Below are 18,404 nucleotides of genomic sequence, written 5' to 3' on the forward strand. Positions count from 1 at the left end.
CACTTACAAGACCCTCCCCCCTTTCCTGCAGGCCAGAGAAAGCTAGCTCCACAAGCTGCTCAGAGGCTAGCTAGCTTAGAGCTGCAATTCCTTCATCGACAGACTGCCTATATTAAATCACAAATCATTGCACTGAATTACTACTCTCTTAATTAAAGTAGCTGCCAAAGTGTGTAGCTAGATTCAATACTCAAATAGCTAGCTAGCTGTCAGTGTGAATTCCAAGGCAATTATCATCAAAGGCATCTCACCCACATAAAAGGGTAGGAAATGTCATCACTAAATTTGGACACAGACGGCCGGCCCACACATACACAATCTGAACACGAGTGTCTGAGCACCCAACTATCCCTGGAGTTGAGACTACGACAGAACTGCCAAGAACTACTGAATCTTTACAAGAGAACACAAGACTGGTCTGCAGTCAGCCAGGTGGCCCAAAGCCTTGTTACAAACTCTCAAAGGGTCACAGTTCTCAAGGACTTGCTCAGCCAAGTGGAGCAGCACGGTGGAGTTAGGCCATTTCTGCACAGCATTAATGAAAGCAAGTCTCCTAGTCCAGAGAAAACAATCACTGATTTTCATCAAACCGAAAATCATAAGCGATCTCCGACACCTGAAGTGGGTGAGATCGAACTGATATCCGAAGACATCGAGACATTGTTAGAAGGATCTCCGAGTAATCGTGATAGAGAGGAGGAACTCAATTTATTGACTGACAGTGAGGAAATTGGTGAGTTATTTTTCTTATTGTGATTCTTTCTGTACCTCGGTATGTTATATTTATTATTCTTACTGTGAAATGGTGTTGAATGCATCATTGATTGTGTTCGTACCCACTGTGTAGATAACTCCATTCAGCTCGAGCTCGAAGCGTGTGGAAAACCTACCGAGTGTTTTGAAAACAAACGACCAACATCATCATTGGAGTCCCCTCAATTGAGTGATGAAAGACAAGCGTTTGTGGATGAATCGGAAGAAGCTGTAGCTGAAGATTGTTTAACTAACTGTGATCCAAACACTTTCATTGAGGATACCTTATCAAACAAGCTGCACAACGAACTAGAAGATCAAGAGAACGTTCATACAACTGTTGAAACGCACGACACTAACTCTCCTGTCAAGTCCGCCACTCTAGCGTATTCTGCCTCGTCCAGTAGAAGAGACAGTAATTCTGACTTGTTCTACAGTGCTCCTGAAAGCCTGATCTTAGACACCGAACAAGACAACTTTGATCAAGAAACGCCATCACCATTGCCCAGTGATAGTGAGGACTGTACTGAAGAAACTGTGGATCACTTGTTGAGCGAGATAACTGATAATCAAGTAGCCTCAGGCAATAGCGAAGTACCGAGTGAACTTAGTGAGGACCAAACTAGCTGCAGGGAAGTAAGCCCCACCCTTCCCCCTGACATTGTTGCCGAGGAGAGCAGGGAAGTAAACCCCACCCTTCCCCCTGACATTGTTGCCGAGGAGAGCAGGGAAGTAAGCCCCACCCTTCCCCCTGACATTGTTGCCGAGGAGAGCAGGGAAGTAAGCCCCACCCTTCCCCCTGACATTGTTGCCGAGGAGAGCAGGGAAGTAAGCCCCACCCTTCCCCCTGACATTGTTGCCGAGGAGAGCAGGGAAGTAAGCCCCACCCTTCCCCCTGACATTGTTGCCGAGGAGAGCAGTCAAGAGAGGTCATTGGAAAGTGCCGATTATATAGACGCAGCAGTAATTGAGTTAAACAGTGCTTTGCTTGCGATTGACTCCACTGTTGCTGATCTACTTATGGCTGACACAAGTATAAATGAGTTGTCAGATCAGCCAATTGAATCAGACGATCAATCAGCATCACCGATCGATCAAGCTGTTGAAACAAGTACAGTAATTGAAGAACGTGAGCCTGAAGAATCATCGGATCAGCAAACTGAACTGAGTGACGAACCTTGCGACAAAACGGAGCCCATTTCATCAATCCATCCAACTTCAGTCAGTATGGAATCAAACCATGAAGAATCTGGCTCCAACGAGCAGCCTCCTGACGACACTGCAAAGAGTAGTGAACAAATTGAGATGACTGAAAATACTGCCCATGAATCAACTCTTAACAATGAACCTGATGACACAAAACCGTCTGTCAAACAGTCGCAAAGCAACTCAGAAACTGTATCTACCGAGCACAGTTCAAAGGAGGACAGTCCAGCTGAGGTCCCCCACGATGTTACTGAGACCCCCTGCAAAGTTGCCGAGATCCCTTGTGATGTTTCCGAGACCCCCTGTGATGTTTCCGAGACTCCCTGTGATGTTTTGAAGACACCCTGTGATGTTGATGAGACCCCCTGTGATATTTTGAAGACACCCTGTGATGTTTTGCAGACACCTTGTTATGTTTTGCAGACACCCTGTGATGTTGATGAGACCCCCAGTGATGTTTTGGAAACCCCTCATAATATTGATGAGACCCCCAGTGACGTTTTGGAAACCCCTCATGATGTTGATGAGACCCTCTGTGAAGTTTTAGAGACCCCCAGCAGTGAACAGACCGACCCAGTTACTAATGGTAATGATAAGTTTTTGTGTGAGATGTTTTGTGTGAGGTGTTTGTTAGTAATGGAGTGTGTTTCTGTGTATCTAACCTGCTGTTATGCATTGTCACACTATAGCTAGCCAGAGGAGGTACGACATCCGCGTGTCTTAAACACACACACACATTCCAAACTTTGACCTAAGGAATATGTGTCTAAAACGTTTCCTTTGACACGCGGATGTCGTACCTCCTCTGATAGCTAGCTAATAATGGCAACTGAAATTAATCATGACTACGACTAATTGCTTATTAGTGAAGTACTGAAATTTGTCCCTATTAAAAGTCCCTAAATTCGGGTATCTATGCAGTATAATGTATACTGTGTACTACACAGTAACCACGTACCCTTTCCCGTACATGCACACAGTAACTGAGTTTCCTACAGAGGAACCCAGTGAAGTGACTCATGTTCTGAGCAATAGTGGCAAGGAAGCTACACGAGAATGGACACTGGAAGGAAATGTTGGATCAACAGAGCAAGCAAACACAAACCTAGAGAATGCAATGTCTCAAGAAGTAGAGGAAGAAGCAACTATTGTACAGGATGATGTTTCCGACAAGAAAGAAGTTTCTAATGGCGATGGTACTTGTATTCAAGATCCAGATGTTGTATCAAAAATGAGTAGCACCGGAGAACAGAAATCTGATCAAATCACAACTGAAACTGAAACGCAAATTTCACCTGACTCCGCTAGCAAAATTTCCGAACCGTTTTCCCAAGACTCGGTAGCCCCTTCAGAGAATAAAAGCCCTCCAGAGCATAGCTTCACAGAACACAAGAGCTCTGAAGAAGAGCCTGACATTTCCCCTGGAGAAGAAATGGCTGCCAAAGTAGACAAGAAGCGTCGACGGTCGAAAGCCCTCACGAATTTCAAGAACAAGAGTGTGAGACTCAAGCAACAGCTCAGCATGAGCTTTAACCTCGCTGGCAATAAAAAACCAGAAGATGATGCCGAGGCGGTACCTACCGTAAAGCCCCTCTCCCCCATTGTTGGTACAGAGTGGGATCCTACTTGTCTACTGGAGGAGCTATATTCTGATTATCGTCAAGGCTCTCGAACAGCTGGTAAATCAGGGGAGTCAGCTCGGTATTTCGGTTATCTGCAAAAGTTGCCAATGAACAAGAGCAAAGCTGCATTTACGAAAGGATTCAAGAGACGATATTTTCGAGCCATGGAAGGAAAGTTGTACTATTTTGAAGAACGTACTGGGGATAAGGCGCTCGGTTTTGTTAAATTAGAACACTCTCGAATAAATCCCATCCCCGAAAAGCTTCAAATCCAAGTCGTACAGAAAGATGGCAAGTCACTGATGGTGAAGGCAACTGATTTGGACGATTTGAACACATGGTATAAGAATCTAAACCTGGAAGCCGCCCACCCCACACAAGCCACACCCACTTCACCCCTCTCCCTCCACAATAGAGGTGTGGTCATCATCGATATCGGAGCAGCCTCCGTTCGTGCAGGATACGCTGGTGATGATGCCTACCCGGAGCTTTTCTTCCCTGCAGTGGCCACTTTGGACCCTAGCAATCAAGAAGACATGGGCTGTGGCATAGCCGCACTTCAGCCTGAAACAAGATTCAGAGCGTTGCAGATCTACCCTCGAAGAGTTTCTCGTAGAATGGACCAACGAGACGCCAACAGCCAACTGCGAGCATTGGATTCTATCATCAGTTACGTTGTAATGGCATTGGATTTTGAACCAACCACAACGCAATTGGTTCTCACTCTCTCTCCTACTGTACCTGAAGCAGATCGCAATGACCTCATCGAGCTTCTGTTTGATAGCTACCAATTTGCTGGACTGTGTGTTCAAGAGCAGGCTATTCTGGCACTCTATTCGTACAATACGACCTCAGGGATTGTGGTGGACATTGGGGATCATACTGATATAGTGCCAATCATCGATGGCTATGTCATTGAAGCTGGCGTAACTAGGTTACCATTTGGAGGTAGTGCTATTACTGAGAGTCTTTCGAAGCTAATTACAGCTAGAGGAATTCGTTACTTCTCTGAGACAGAATCGTACATTATTCGTCTGATCAAAGAGAGCCTTTGTTTCGTGGCTGAAGATTATCTTGAAATAGTGGGAGACTGTGAAACCAACACTGTACCGTACACAAATGCAATGGACGTGGACAGATTTCAACTCCCAGACCATCGCAAGGTGATCACTCTGGACAGCGATCGTTTCAAAGCCCCCGAGGGTCTATTCAGCCCCTCCCTCTGGGGCAGAGACGTGGTGGGTCTACACGATCACGTATGGAAGGCCATTCAAGCCTGCTCTATAGATCAACGAAAGCAAGTTGCCAAGAGTGTCTATCTGAGTGGAGGCTGCACCTTGCTACCGGGACTACAAGAGCGCTTACAGAAGGAGCTAAATGTGTTAGCAGGCTCTGGACTACCCGTGGAAGTACACGCTGGGCCTTCACGACAACACGCCGCATTTATCGGAGCATCTGTGCTTTCGTCTCTGGGCACGTTTAGTCGAGTGAATGTGGTCACACTAGAAGAGTGGTGTGAGAGCGGAGTAGACGCACTGAACAAATGGAAAACAACTTAGCATTGAGTGTACAAATTAATTTTTGTGTGTGTTATGTGTGTAATGTGGTGGTATGTATTATTGGTGAAAATTCGTTGAAATTAATTAGCACAATTTGCATCATTAGTAAACATTCGTTGAATGAGCTAATGAGGTTGCTTGGGTTGGTTAATTAATGTAAGAATGTGGCAGCTAGCTAGATAATAGCGCTTGCTTATCTTAGTATTAAAGTTATAGGCCAGTGTTCAATAGCTAGCTACGTCCACTATTAAAGAGATTCATCACTGTCTACTGTTTAATGGCTGCAGCCCAGCACCGACTTCAAAAACCGAACATGTTCCGAAGAATCCTTTCCCCAAGAGATCGAACTAAACAAGCACCAGTGAAACAAGACAAAGCACTAAGGACCTCAAGTATGTCAGATATGAACAGTCATCGTAGAGACATCCAACTGCAAGGAAGCATAGAAGTGGAAAACACAGAATATAGAGACCCAGAACAGATGCATCAACAGTACCCTCCAGCTCCCCCTGCATCAAGTGCCTATCGTTCACAATCGATGATATGCTCACCAGTAGACGGTAGCAACCCTCCCCTGCCCCCTAGAAACAACAGGCCTATATCGTTCAGCACCGGTAGTCATCCACTAGCACTCCAGAGAAAGCAAAGCAACGATCCGGAAGAGTCTTCTTTGTATATGGAACCAGCAAACACTTTAAAGAACACTGCCAGTATAAAGAACGCTGCCAGTATGTCCAACTACGTACAAGTCGAGCCGAGTGAGGCATTGCCAACGAGAAAAGACCTCAAGAAAATGACATTGTACCGAGAGACGATGGAACAAAGTATAGAACAGAAAAGTGGTGGTGGTCATAGACGTGTGCGATCGTTTGGTCATGTTATTGACAATTCTGAGTATAGTACGCCATTTGATTTACTTAAACAAAATAACCAAGCAAAACTGAAAGGAGAAGCTGTGTTACCTGAATCCGTGCAGACCTATCTATACAACCAACCAATTAGATCTGCCTCGGATAGACCACCTCCTAAACCTAAGACTACGAGAAGGATTCACCAAACTGAACCAACTCCTGCCGACACGGACGTTTGTATTCCTGTGATTTCCCCAACGCCCCCAGGGCTGTCTAATCGCTCGCACACCAACTCACCAAGCTCCCCTCACAGCACACACAGCTCAGAGCAGGAGCTGATTCGCGATGACGGTACCAATGATTACGATGAACCGTGGGACTCCAAGTTTAAAAACCTTACCCGTATGCGTTCAAACACAACAAAGTCTGATAGTCAAGTACACCACGACCATCTAAATGATAGAGCCTCCCCGCCCTCACCTGGCTCATTTGAACGTCCACAACGACCTTACCGTGAGAGAGATCCAATTTCCATCTCCCCTGAGTTGCTGATTGACCGTCCATTGGCATTTGTGAAAGGTGGTCTCGAAAGAAGTTCTGGCAGAAGAGAAGGCAGTCCCTCTCCCCTCCCCCCTACACGTGATGGCCGCTCAGTATCTTCCGCTCAAGCTCCGTTTAATGCCAGTCATCATCGATTTGACCACGGAGATCGAACAAGCTTTGTGAGCATGAGTAAACGAGTATTGCCCCCTACCCCTACTGCTGACAGAAATGATAGGCGTATTCTGACCAGAGAGGGCTCTCCTCCACCTACTATCATTGATATCTCTATCCCTTTGCAAGACCAGCCGTAAGTCTGTGTGTGTGTGTGTGTGTTTGCCTTATTGGGTATATAGTTATGTGCCTGCCCGTGTAGTAACTAGCACAGTGTTGTGCCCAGGTGGCGATAGAAAGCATTCTGTTTGTAACAACTGGTGACAGTAAGCATAAAAGCACACAAGCCAATATTAGGAGCTTCTGTATATTTTCGCTGTATGTATTTTGCATATTTTCTCGGTGTGTTGATAAATGCATTACTGTCATAAACTGAAACACTCTAGTGTAGAGAGTCCCTTTCTTGCACGTACTATATCATCTATGGGTGCATAGTAGTATTTGATTGCTTTCAATTGTGCCTCTTCCTTCCTACATGTGAGTCAAGGAAATTCCCAATAAAGCGTTGGTTGAATTCCCCTGTATTGTAACAAGCCTCGACTTCAATGACCTGTGTAGTTTGTATTGTGTTTCAAATTAATGCCTCGCAATAGAAGCATTGTCTATCAGTGTGTTCTGATCTTGTACAGCGTGTCGTTTACTTGTTCCTTATCATGCAAATATTTGTAGCTGTACAGTACCAACTCTGTGAAGCCTTTGTTTGTCAGCAACAGGAACCTTTTAACTTTTCTTTACCTGTATGGCTGGCTGTGTGCCTACGAATGTAGCCGTGAGTGTGTGTGGTGTGTGTGATGTGTGTGTGTGTGTCCACTTTGTGGTGATGCTGTCTGATGTGTCATTTGACCTGCCCTATTATCTCAGTATTAAATGACAGCCTAATAGTTCACGGGTTTAATTGGATGGATATATATGTCACAATAGATGACCCTTAACTATCACATGCTCTAAGTTCAGCAGCCAAAACTGAGCCATGAGTTCAATCCTCTTGTGTAACATCTCTGCTAGAATAGTATAGTCTCAATAGTTTTGTTTAGGCTTTAACAAATATGGTATTACTTTGCTATACGAGGTGTTTCAATGTGAGACCAGCTGTTGTGTGTTTGGACACTGTTATTGAATTAAAACATTGGTTTATGGGAATACAAAATTGTCAACAAGTTGTTGTTCCATTAGCAAAGTTTGTCCACAGTGACCTACTGTTGTACGTTTTATTGGCCTAGCCCTATATAGCTGCATTGGCTTCTATCCTATGCATTTTGTGATACATTGTTTAGCCGTTCTACAGGGTTCACATTGTAATGGCATTTTCTCCTTTAATTATTCAAGTGTGTGTGTGTGTGTGCATGTGTGTGTAATGATATCCACTTTGTTAGAATGCTATTTCTAAGTCAAGCCCTAGCCAAGCTGATTTCCAGGGCTTCAATTAACTTCTTTAGGCAGTATGACATACAAACAAGAATTAATAGAATTTTAATGCCCCATTTTTTTAACCTAATTTACAACAGTCTTTGCTAATTCCATTTATTTCACATGCTTTGCACTAGTACAGTGTGTGTGTGTGTGTGTGTGTGTGTGTGTGTGTGTGTGTGTGTGTGTGTGTGTGTGTGTGTGTGTGTGTGTGTGTGTGTGTGTGTGTGTGTGTGTGTGTGTAGTCTAGTGTATATAGCTGGCCAGCCACAACCCCAGTGGACTTCACAAGATCTCAATAGCTGGCCATACTGCACTGTGTGTCACAGTAAACAACACTTTGTGTGTGTGTGTGTTTGTGTGTGTAGATTCTGAAAGTGCATATTTCTTAGAAGGACAGTGTCTAATGGAATTCTTGCTCAAGTAACCAGTTTGTGGTTTGTTTTGTACTAAGCAATGGTGTGGTTAAATGCAATTAACTAATATGGTCATGGAAGCAATGTGTGTGTCATGCAGTGTCATAATTATAGCTAAATGGTTTCACTGCCACCATGTCCCCACACCCACTACACACACCACACACACCACACCACACCCACACACACACACACAGGTGGTACCACGGCTCCATTAGTAGATCTCAGGCAGAGGTCATCTTGAACGACCAACCAGACTTTAGCTTCTTGGTTAGGGACAGCGAGAGTAACAACACTAACTTCTCTCTATCTATCAGGTGAGGTCAATACACGTATATGGCCATGTTGGTTTCCTGGTGACATCTTTATACTAGAGCTTGATTGGCCGGGTGTGTTCCCTACTCTGACTGTGTGTGTGTGTGTGTGTGATCCCTACTGTAGTATTTGGTTACCTAGCTATATAGATAGAACAGTGAGTATACACATGTTTTGTAGAAGTATAGGCAAGCTTTGAGTCTCATCTCATTGAATGGTGTGCCTTAATTGTTTTGAGCTTTTATCTCAGGCAGCTGACTGCTATATTTGCTTGTACAGTTATGCATATAAAGGCATCTTTTGTGTGTGTGTTAATCATGCTATCATCAATGTGTGTATAAACACTTTTTTGTTTGTTTTTGGGAACACCATTTTTGGTACCGACTTCAGTGAATCAAGAAACTGCTACAATGTATGTAGCTAATATAAAAAGCCACTTATTTTAAGGTGTATGTGCTATTATTAGTTCATCAGAAGTGTTTGGTGTGTTTGGTGTGTGGGTTGGAATGAACAGTGAAAACCTGTTTTCAGTAGCTAGTGGGTGTCAACACCAGACCAGTTAGACACTTCATATCATTTTTGAAAGATTATTACCCTTTATACATACACACATGTAAGTAGGGTTCATGTTCATGTCCGCTAGTATAATTATACATGTATCTAACCCCCCCCCCCCCCCACACACACACAATTATAGGGACTTCATGACTGGGTTCATCCACTTGAGAGTGATCAAAGAATTTCCACCCAACCCTGGCTACGTCCTCGGGCAGTTTAGCGGCAACTTCGAGACGGTACAAGAGTGCATCTCCTTCTACACTAAGGCAAAGCTAAACATTCGAAATGCTGATCACAAGAGACTGGGACTCCCTATACCCCGGCCCAACCAGCTGGCTAAGTACCGAATGTAGCAGCAGCTGTGTGTATTGTACGTGTGAGAAGGAATTTGAACTGTTTGATTGTGTGTGACTACATGTGTGTAAATCAATTTTTGTGTGTAAATTAAATTGAATCATTTTGTTCTATCGTTTGATCGTTAGTTTGTGCGTTGTATGATTTCACAGTAAGTGTCAATTTTAAATAACAGTCAAAAATCAGTGACACACGCATGGACCTATTATTATATATACATTGTATATAATTATCTAAATTTTATTGGTTCTCGACCATAATTATTCTAGAAGATATAATTATAACTAGCTATAGCTATGTACTCGACCACTGACACTAGCTGACGTGTTATATACACAGTACTGTACATGTACAAGCAAGAGTATTAATCATCATAATTTATATACAATGTAGGTGGTAATGGTCATCAAAATAATTAGTATTACATACTCACGCACGTGTACATTATTATGAACTCATGTTATCAGTTAGAATAATAATGTTCAATAGTATGGTCTTCTTGGATTGTTCTGCAGGGGAGAGAAATTAGATCATAAGTGGCAGAATTTATTAACTACAAACTAGATTATTAATTTTTTGTAAAACTCTATATAGCCCATCGATCTAAGCACACTATACTCAAAGAGCTAAATATTTTGAAAATCGGACGTTCGCAACACAAGTTATGGCCTCTCAAACTTAGCTACGAAAACAGGCCTGATATTGAAAAAAACGTCCACTTATAGCCCACGGTTATTTTCAGAAAAATGAAAATTTGAACCCAAAATAAATTACAGATCTAAGCATCCCATATTGTAGCACTATCAAAGAGCTACTAAACCCAAAAAATATTTTTCAAACCGGACGTTCGCAACACAAGTTATGGACAATCAAAGATAACTCCAAAACAGGCCTGATTAATTTTAGTAGATTTTTAATACTAAAAGGCATATACCCCCCCCCCCACACAACACACATGTTACACACACTTACGAGGGGGTTTGGTCTGAAACGGTACGCCAACATCATTCTCTTACGATAGACATCAAAATCGTCATCGCTCTTGGCAACCTCGGCTGGAGGCTCTGCCCCCACTCCACTGTGATCAAATGACTGCTTTCCCCTGGGAGACAGATGAACACAGACAGTACAGTGAAGGACTTGATAGATCGACAGACACGTATACTAAATAGCAACACTTGTGCATAGCTTGAGAAGGAACAACACAGCACACATGTGTCTTGGTTAACACACACATACAGTACCATTACTTGTGCCTATAATACGTATAATACTTAGCGTTTCAAAGCATGTGTTACCACTGACTTGTTGATTGGGTCCAGGATACCTTCTTGCTGCGTGCCAAGTCCAGTTCCCTCCGTCCAACCAGATTTCTGCAGCAACTTGAATCCAACATTCTCCTCGGTTAGCTTGTGCTCTTTGTAGTCAGAGAAATCTATAGTGAAATGGAGTAAGATGAGATTTTACAAGTTCATGTGGTCTGGTTTGTTGGCATTTACAGTACAGTAGAACCTCGATTATCCGGCCCTCCATTATCCGGAACCTCGATTATCCGGCTTGGCAGTTTTCTTTTTAAATAATTCAGAAAATGGGCGTGTCCCTCAAATGCGCATGCGCGTTGCAGCTGTTACCATGGAGACATGCCTGCTTATCTTCTGCGCATGCGCAGACAACCATGGGCACTGCTGTTTATCAATAAAGTGGGTGGATCAAGGCGTGATTTATCTATAAAGTGGGTGGATCAAGGCGTGGTTTATCTATTCGATTATCCGGCATATTCACTTATCCAGCCTCCTTCTGGAACCAAGGTGTCCGGATAATCGAGGTTCTACTGTACAATAAAATTATGAGCCTGCATGCAGTCTATACGCTATACTCAGGAGAGGCCTATATGCAGCCTTTCTACTATCCCCCCCCCACACGCACATAAAGACCCCACCTGCTGTTCGTCCCTCCTTGATTGCACTGGCTTTCTCGACAAACATCTCTAGCTCTTTTGGGGGTAAGAAATCTCCAATGTGATGCTTCTCCTGGTTTAAGAGCGTGATCTCTCGTGCCTTCTCGTACGTCTTCCTCATCTCTTGCATTCTCAGTTTGTGTTCCCACGTCCCCCCTTCCGTGTCCTCGTCACTGTCATACTCGTAGGCAGCACCCCCACCCGTCCCCTTAGCAGCTGCAGCCTGAGTGGCAGCTTTGATCTCAGCCACCAGTTTGTTCATCTGCAGACAGACAGTGAGACACATATTGACTGTATGATTGAGAACACATGGATTACTTAACTTGCAGCTATACTAAAACTGTTGAAGAAAATGCATGCTATCTTCAAAGCATCGAGATCAATCAACAATCTAACAGGCTGTTCATAGATAAAGGAATAAAGGAAAGATATAGTTTAACATATGACAGATGCGTGTAATGTACAAATGAGCAAAAGGGTGACGCACACACAATCACCTCAATTTGTTCCTGGATCTGCTGTTTTTGTGTCTCCGTCAGAGATTGCTGACTCAGCACTGGAGGGCCACTGAACGAGGAGATGACTTTAGAGATAGTGGTGTCCTCTGTAGTGGGAGGGACTTCAGAGAACCGACTCCTCCTCTTTCTCACAGGGGGGTCAAGACTTGCTGGGGCTACGGTCCGTTTCTACGTGAACAGTTTTACGCCATTGAACATAAATTGTTATTTGAGGGCTACTGTACCTTTGAGCATGGAGGCATAATAACGTAATTGTTACGTACACGTGTAAGAGAGGTAGAGGGAGTGGGAGAGAGGTAGATAGGGGGTGGGAATGGTTTCCTTACTCCCACAAGTCTAATGTCTCCAAGACATTAGATTTGTGGGAGTGAGGAAGCTAGTTCAAGATTCTATTATTATTGTGCTTGTTTATTGCAATCAGGCCCTCCAATTTAGCCTAGACACAAGTGTATCTAGCTAGGGGGAGGGCCTTCCAAAAATTGATATTTAATCCACTCCTTTCTCCAATCCTGTATCTGAGCAGTATTGTCATGCCTTTTATAGGCAAGACCTACATGAGATGTTTGTGGTAAACAAAAGAATGTGAAGTATGTCTACATGTAATTATGATAATGCTGATTAGTATTGTGCAGAATCCTTGCAACATACGAATAAAGTGTTGGAGATATGGGAAATGCTCCTATATTTATGTGTACACAAAATCCATGTGGGGGGCGGGGCGTGTTCGCGGTTTTTGCTGTTACCCACAAATTTAATATCGCATGCATGTGCAAAAAGCTGCTATTCCGCAAAGATTAAATCTGCGAAAACCTTTCTAACTGTCTTTATGCGAAAGTTTATACGCTCGAAATATACCCGCTATACAGTACACAGAATAGTAGGGGGAAATCCCACTTACATGTGCTAGCATTGCCACTTGGCTACTTGGTCCAGGAGTGGAACCAATGACCACACCCACTCCAAGGGGTGGGCCATCAGAGAATCGACTCTTTTTCTTCTTAACTGGAGGAGCACCAATAACTGCGTGTGGGGTGCGTGTGGGGTGTGTGTGTGTGTGCGTGTGGGGGGGGTGTGCGTGTGTGGGGGGTGTGTGGTCAAAATAAAGTAACTCATATAAATCACACGCACGTACCTGTAGTAACTGTATGTGCCAGGTTGTCTTGACTACACAGTCCAGCACTGGATAACTGATTGGCCGAGACTTTCTCCGTGTTCCCTTGGCTACTGTTCCCTTGGTTACTGTTTAACTCTGGATGTGGAGAACTTAGAAACTGTGAAGCTCTAGGTAGAAAAACAAGAGGTAGGGGATATCAAAACACTACTGGATACTTTAATATTTTTTTTGTCCATATTAAACTTCTGCAAAAAGTAATCCAATCGAGGTACTCTCCTGATTTTCTTCTTCTAACCACCATCAAAAGGAACATTTTACTATCAATATGCAAGCTAGTGTCCGTGTCATGTATACAGTACATACCTGTTTGCTTGTCTTCGTTTAAATCCTTCACGCGTGGTTTATTCAATTTTGCCCCCGGTAACAGTTTCTTCCTAAACCCTCCGAACTTTATTACCACCGGCTTGGTCTTAGTGACTCGTGAGAACAGAGGCTTGCTTAGTTGGGCCTTCTCAGTAGCCATTTTATCTTTCTTGTCCTGTTCCTCTTTTGCTGTCTGTTCCTGCATTTTCCTGAACTGTTCGATGAAGCTGCCATCATTGGAGAAGTTGTTTAGACGTTGCTCTTCAGTAGGAGCCTCTTCTGGTTCACTCTGATCCATCACACTCTCAGGGAAAAGGTTTGCTGTGGACAACACTTCTCTTCAACAACATTGCTTGCATCACACTAGTCTCGCGGGCCATGCGCGTAGGCATAATTATTATGTGACGGAAAAGAATATCACATGCTCTTACTGGTGTGGGCGTGTCTGCACCTCTAGAGAAGAACTTGTACACACACAGCTCTGAGCTTCAGCCTCCATTCTAAGCTAGCTATCTTCCAGGAGACAGTAGAAGATGAACTCGTTGCTGTTGCTCGTGGTTGCTTTGTGTGCAGGCCCTGTGTGGTCCCAAGTTACCCAGGCCCCTGTTGCTGGGCAGTGTGAGCTACAAGGCTATGACCTGCACAGGCTCACAAGGTATTGACAATAACAAATAGAGTTGTTGGAAATCGTAGACTAGACAAACTACAGACTAGCTAGCATTCAGTTTGAATTCCGAACGACTATAATTACGTGTTTAATACTGATGTCACTGTTATAACCTTCTTTTCAGTGTCGACCAATGGACCTTTGATTTACCCAAGACGGCACAGTGGCTTATCCCGACTAATATCAGTGCATCAGACGTGGCTTCTGTGAGCGTATCCATGTCTCTATGCAAACCGTTACCGAGCGGCAACTGCAAGTCTAACGAGAATGCTACCGTATGTCAGCACATCATACTCAAGAATGGAACCTCGGTTGATATAGACCTGGCTAGCTTCGACAAGTCGGAAAAGCTGAATTATCTGGATTCATGTGAGATCCTACTATTGTGCTTCCCCATTGGCATACTGTAGTAGATATACACACACACGAAATGTAAGCTACTATTATATCGGCCGTTTCGTATATAAATACACGTAATTTTGATGGTTAGGATGAGGGGGAGTTCCTGCGTGTTTGTTAGCCATAAATTATGGATTATCTGATCAATAATTATGAATATTAGATAATTATGATATGCACTTTGCATGTGCCGTCAGCCATTGATAGCGTTCAAAAGAGGTGAATGCTGAGATTGATTGGCTGTTGGCGCTTACCACTCTCCTTGTAGACAGTTGCAGCTCTGAATAGGACTGGCATGTGATGTGGTGTAATAAGCCTTGACAATGTTCAGTCCCTTTCATAACTACATAATACGCAGCTAATGTCAGCTGCTACCACACAACACCAAGGCAAACACACAAATTGTGTACATAGTAGCAACGAACATGTTCTTTAATTTGTGTACATGTATCAGAATTCTATCTAGGATTATTTGTTGGGGGGGGGGGAGATGAGAATTAAAAGAGAGGAGTGTTTGGGGGTCTTCCTCCGGGAAAATATTAGCTGGTTGGGAGCTAGACTGTTTGGGGAGGAAGCTCCCCCCCCCCCCCCCCCCCCCACAGAATAGAACCCTATGTAACATGTCCGTAACATCCACTTACACATGTAGCTGCTGGATTCTCTCTTCAACAGAAGTCTCAGATCCCTGTCAACTATACTCAATGTGCTTCCGGCAAACTGAATACAATACTCGGCTTTGAGTGTAACGCAACCTCAAAATGGTCCGACAAGAATATCTCTAATTTTGTATTTGCTGATGATAGACTCTCTCCGTGTTTTGTGAGTAGTATTAATTTTGTGACATAATTATAATATAATATATAATAGACATTGCTTCTACAACATGCCTAAAAGTTCTTGAACGTACACTACACACTTGTCTTATCTGTACAGATTGCAATCAATATTTAAAATCATTGTTTTGTGCCACAAAAAGTCTGAGCTACTGTATTATACGAAACTGATTCTGTGACTATTACAATGCGTTATTAATTTTACTCAGTCTCAGCAATTCTTTCAATCGGCGATGCATAAATAATTGTTTGTTGTTCTTCTCTTGGGTCTCAGATTGAGATTGCTTTCAAGTACAATGGCTCCTGCTATAATGCTCCTACCGTTGCCCCTGCCAACTGTCAGCTGGATGGATACAACACAAGCACTCTATCCAAGTAAGTGATGCTAAAAGTATAATAATTATACAGCTAATCCTCGCGGGCCATACTTTAAAAACTGATACTGCAGACAATGTCACAGTATGTTTGTGTAGGCCGTATGTACATGTACATTGTATACTTTGAGCGCTTTTGAAAATATAGTTTTCTATTTAGCAATCACGGTATAACTGCATGCCATGGATTGTCGGAAGGTTGCCTATTTTATAGGTTATTGCCCCCCCCCACACACACACACATACACATACACATACACACAGACAACCGTTCTGGTTTGCTACCGTACCACACACGGTGTGCTTCAACGGTACAGAGGACAGACTCTGTACCATCTTCTTCTCGTTCTGTCATGCCATTCCCGAAACCACACTCTTCAATCTAGACAGCTGTCACAAGGAGAACGCAGCCGTCTGTCAAATTGGTGAGCCGAGGGTTAATTCATATAATCTTTGATTATCTGTGACTTATAGACAAGTGTTTTATTTGTAACAGAAGAGATTAATTTTGTGTAGCCCTTTAAGAAATTATCTCGGCAATGCCTCAGATTTTACACATCGATCTGCATTGTCTAGGTGAGAGCAAAGATGGAGTCAAAGAGAGTGAATACAGTATGGGGCAGTACAAAGAAACAACACGATTCATACCAAGTAAGAGAGTTGCTACTAATATGCTAGCCCATCATCCTCTTCATTTACTGTAACTGCGTACAAGTACATGTATCACATGATATTGTAGCAGTACACACACGTGTAATATACACAGCTCGAGTTGAATGTACTCCTCACAAATTTAGGATTGGCTGAAAGACTTAGCCACGAGTTTTGTGAGAGTCATTTTATCATTCTTATCCCCCCCTTGCATAGATGATGAGGCAGTGAACGGTGGTTTTCACCTGGAGGCTCTCAACGGGAGCAATCCAAAAAACGACAGCCATTGTAATTCCAATTTCAATACAATTATCATCCTCGGATGTAACAAGGATGTTCAATGGCCGGAAAGTGGAGACTTGACTAATCACATCGTGCCATATTATAATGAACAATGCCAGGTAATATTCAGTCCAATGCCACATTATGTATGTAATGTGTGTTATCAAGAAGTCATGCACTCCTGGTGTTATAGCCAAATGTACATGTACATGTATGTGTTTTCTCGCACACACCACACACACACACACACACACACACACACACACACACACACACACACACACACACACACACACACACACCGCACACACACATCACACACCACACACATCACACACCACACATCACACACATACCACACACACACACAGTGGGTATTTGAGCTCCAGTATGATGGTGCCTGTCTTTCCGAATTCCCAGTTGTTAATCAGGACGTGCCTTCTCCTGTCGGCTGGATACTCATGGGCCTGTGAGTTACTGTCTATGTTAATAAGTGTGATACCCTACCAAAGGCCTGTAGACTATAGCATATACCGAACCCCTTGATTTAAACAGGGGTTAGATCCCTTCTAGACGACTTAAATAGGACCAATTCAATCTATATTTTATCCACAAGTATTGTGATCGGAGTGTATCACTTCACACCCCCCTTCCCCTCAGTTGCGGACTGGCCGTGATCATCTACTTGGCGGTGGGAATGTCCGTCCAGTATTTTGTAAAGGGAGCTCGTGGCTCTGACATTATACCTCATGTCACTTTCTGGACAGGAGTTGGTACTCTAGTTGTTGTGAGTTCCTCCCACCCCACACGCACACACACACACACACACGCACACACACACACACACACACACACACACACACACACACACACACACACACCACCTTTTATCTTAGTACCTACGCTTGATGAAATCCCCCCTTACTTAGTTTATAATTCAACTAAATGCTTACTCCCTTGCGTTGTGTGTACGTATACACCTAGCTAGCAGTACGTATAACTATATGCCTTTTATTTATTAACTCCTTCCCCGCACACACGATATATAGGAGGGTTGCAAATTCTCACTGGATGTGGTTACTTGCTTCCATTTCAAGGATGGTTTTAAGCCTATTCGTGGACCTAACAGCGGTGTGCAGTACGACCAGATTTAATCTATTGGTCGTATTAGACTGTTTATTGTATATTCATATTTCACATTTGTAACACACTCGTAGAGAATTTTTGCATTGCTGTTCAATTGTAGAATGTAGTTAGCATTTTTGTTATCAGCGTTTTTATATTGTACTCGAGTATGAATTTATTGTGCACACAAAATGAAGTAAAGCTGTCTATACATCATTAGAACAGAACATTATATACACTGTCTATGTACGATATCTACACAGTCGCATCATGTATGCATGCAGTAAAAGCTATATAGGGAAATTTAAAGCAGTATAGAATGCATTTTAGTAACAGAATGCCAGCAGTGGAGTGGGTAGTAGAAGT

General features: G+C 43.2%; 4 protein-coding genes across 4 annotated transcripts; 3 read left to right on the plus strand and 1 right to left on the minus strand.

Annotated features, from left to right (window-relative positions):
- Nucleotides 1-14: 14 nt before the first annotated feature.
- LOC135338410 (microtubule-associated protein futsch-like) lies at nucleotides 15-5,213 on the plus strand. The gene is made up of 3 exons (XM_064534527.1): nucleotides 15-733; nucleotides 848-2,545; nucleotides 2,940-5,213. Exons 1-3 carry the CDS (start codon nucleotides 271-273, stop codon nucleotides 5,138-5,140), a joined length of 4,362 nt encoding a protein of 1,453 aa, XP_064390597.1. The 5' UTR covers nucleotides 15-270; the 3' UTR covers nucleotides 5,141-5,213.
- A 62-nt stretch (nucleotides 5,214-5,275) lies between these two features.
- On the plus strand, nucleotides 5,276-9,927 carry LOC135338412 (SH2 domain-containing adapter protein E-like). Its single transcript, XM_064534529.1, has 3 exons — nucleotides 5,276-6,841; nucleotides 8,726-8,845; nucleotides 9,541-9,927. The coding sequence occupies exons 1-3, from the start codon at nucleotides 5,418-5,420 to the stop codon at nucleotides 9,752-9,754; spliced, it is 1,758 nt and encodes a 585-aa protein (XP_064390599.1). The 5' UTR covers nucleotides 5,276-5,417; the 3' UTR covers nucleotides 9,755-9,927.
- Nucleotides 9,928-10,111: 184 nt separating this feature from the next.
- On the minus strand, nucleotides 10,112-14,084 carry LOC135338413 (SURP and G-patch domain-containing protein 1-like). The gene is made up of 8 exons (XM_064534530.1): nucleotides 13,708-14,084; nucleotides 13,363-13,479; nucleotides 13,129-13,250; nucleotides 12,210-12,398; nucleotides 11,695-11,974; nucleotides 11,061-11,190; nucleotides 10,728-10,857; nucleotides 10,112-10,264 (listed from the first exon to the last, which is right to left on the minus strand). Exons 1-8 carry the CDS (start codon nucleotides 14,003-14,005, stop codon nucleotides 10,238-10,240), a joined length of 1,293 nt encoding a protein of 430 aa, XP_064390600.1. The 5' UTR covers nucleotides 14,006-14,084; the 3' UTR covers nucleotides 10,112-10,237.
- A 49-nt stretch (nucleotides 14,085-14,133) lies between these two features.
- On the plus strand, nucleotides 14,134-18,249 carry LOC135338048 (uncharacterized). The gene is made up of 10 exons (XM_064534063.1): nucleotides 14,134-14,362; nucleotides 14,499-14,743; nucleotides 15,423-15,592; nucleotides 15,881-15,981; nucleotides 16,245-16,405; nucleotides 16,557-16,631; nucleotides 16,848-17,032; nucleotides 17,285-17,382; nucleotides 17,574-17,700; nucleotides 17,963-18,249. The coding sequence occupies exons 1-10, from the start codon at nucleotides 14,241-14,243 to the stop codon at nucleotides 18,065-18,067; spliced, it is 1,389 nt and encodes a 462-aa protein (XP_064390133.1). The 5' UTR covers nucleotides 14,134-14,240; the 3' UTR covers nucleotides 18,068-18,249.
- Nucleotides 18,250-18,404: the final 155 nt, after the last annotated feature.

Source organism: Halichondria panicea, chromosome 7 (genome assembly GCF_963675165.1).
Source record: "Halichondria panicea chromosome 7, odHalPani1.1, whole genome shotgun sequence".
Classification (NCBI taxonomy): Eukaryota; Metazoa; Porifera; class Demospongiae; order Suberitida; family Halichondriidae; genus Halichondria; species Halichondria panicea.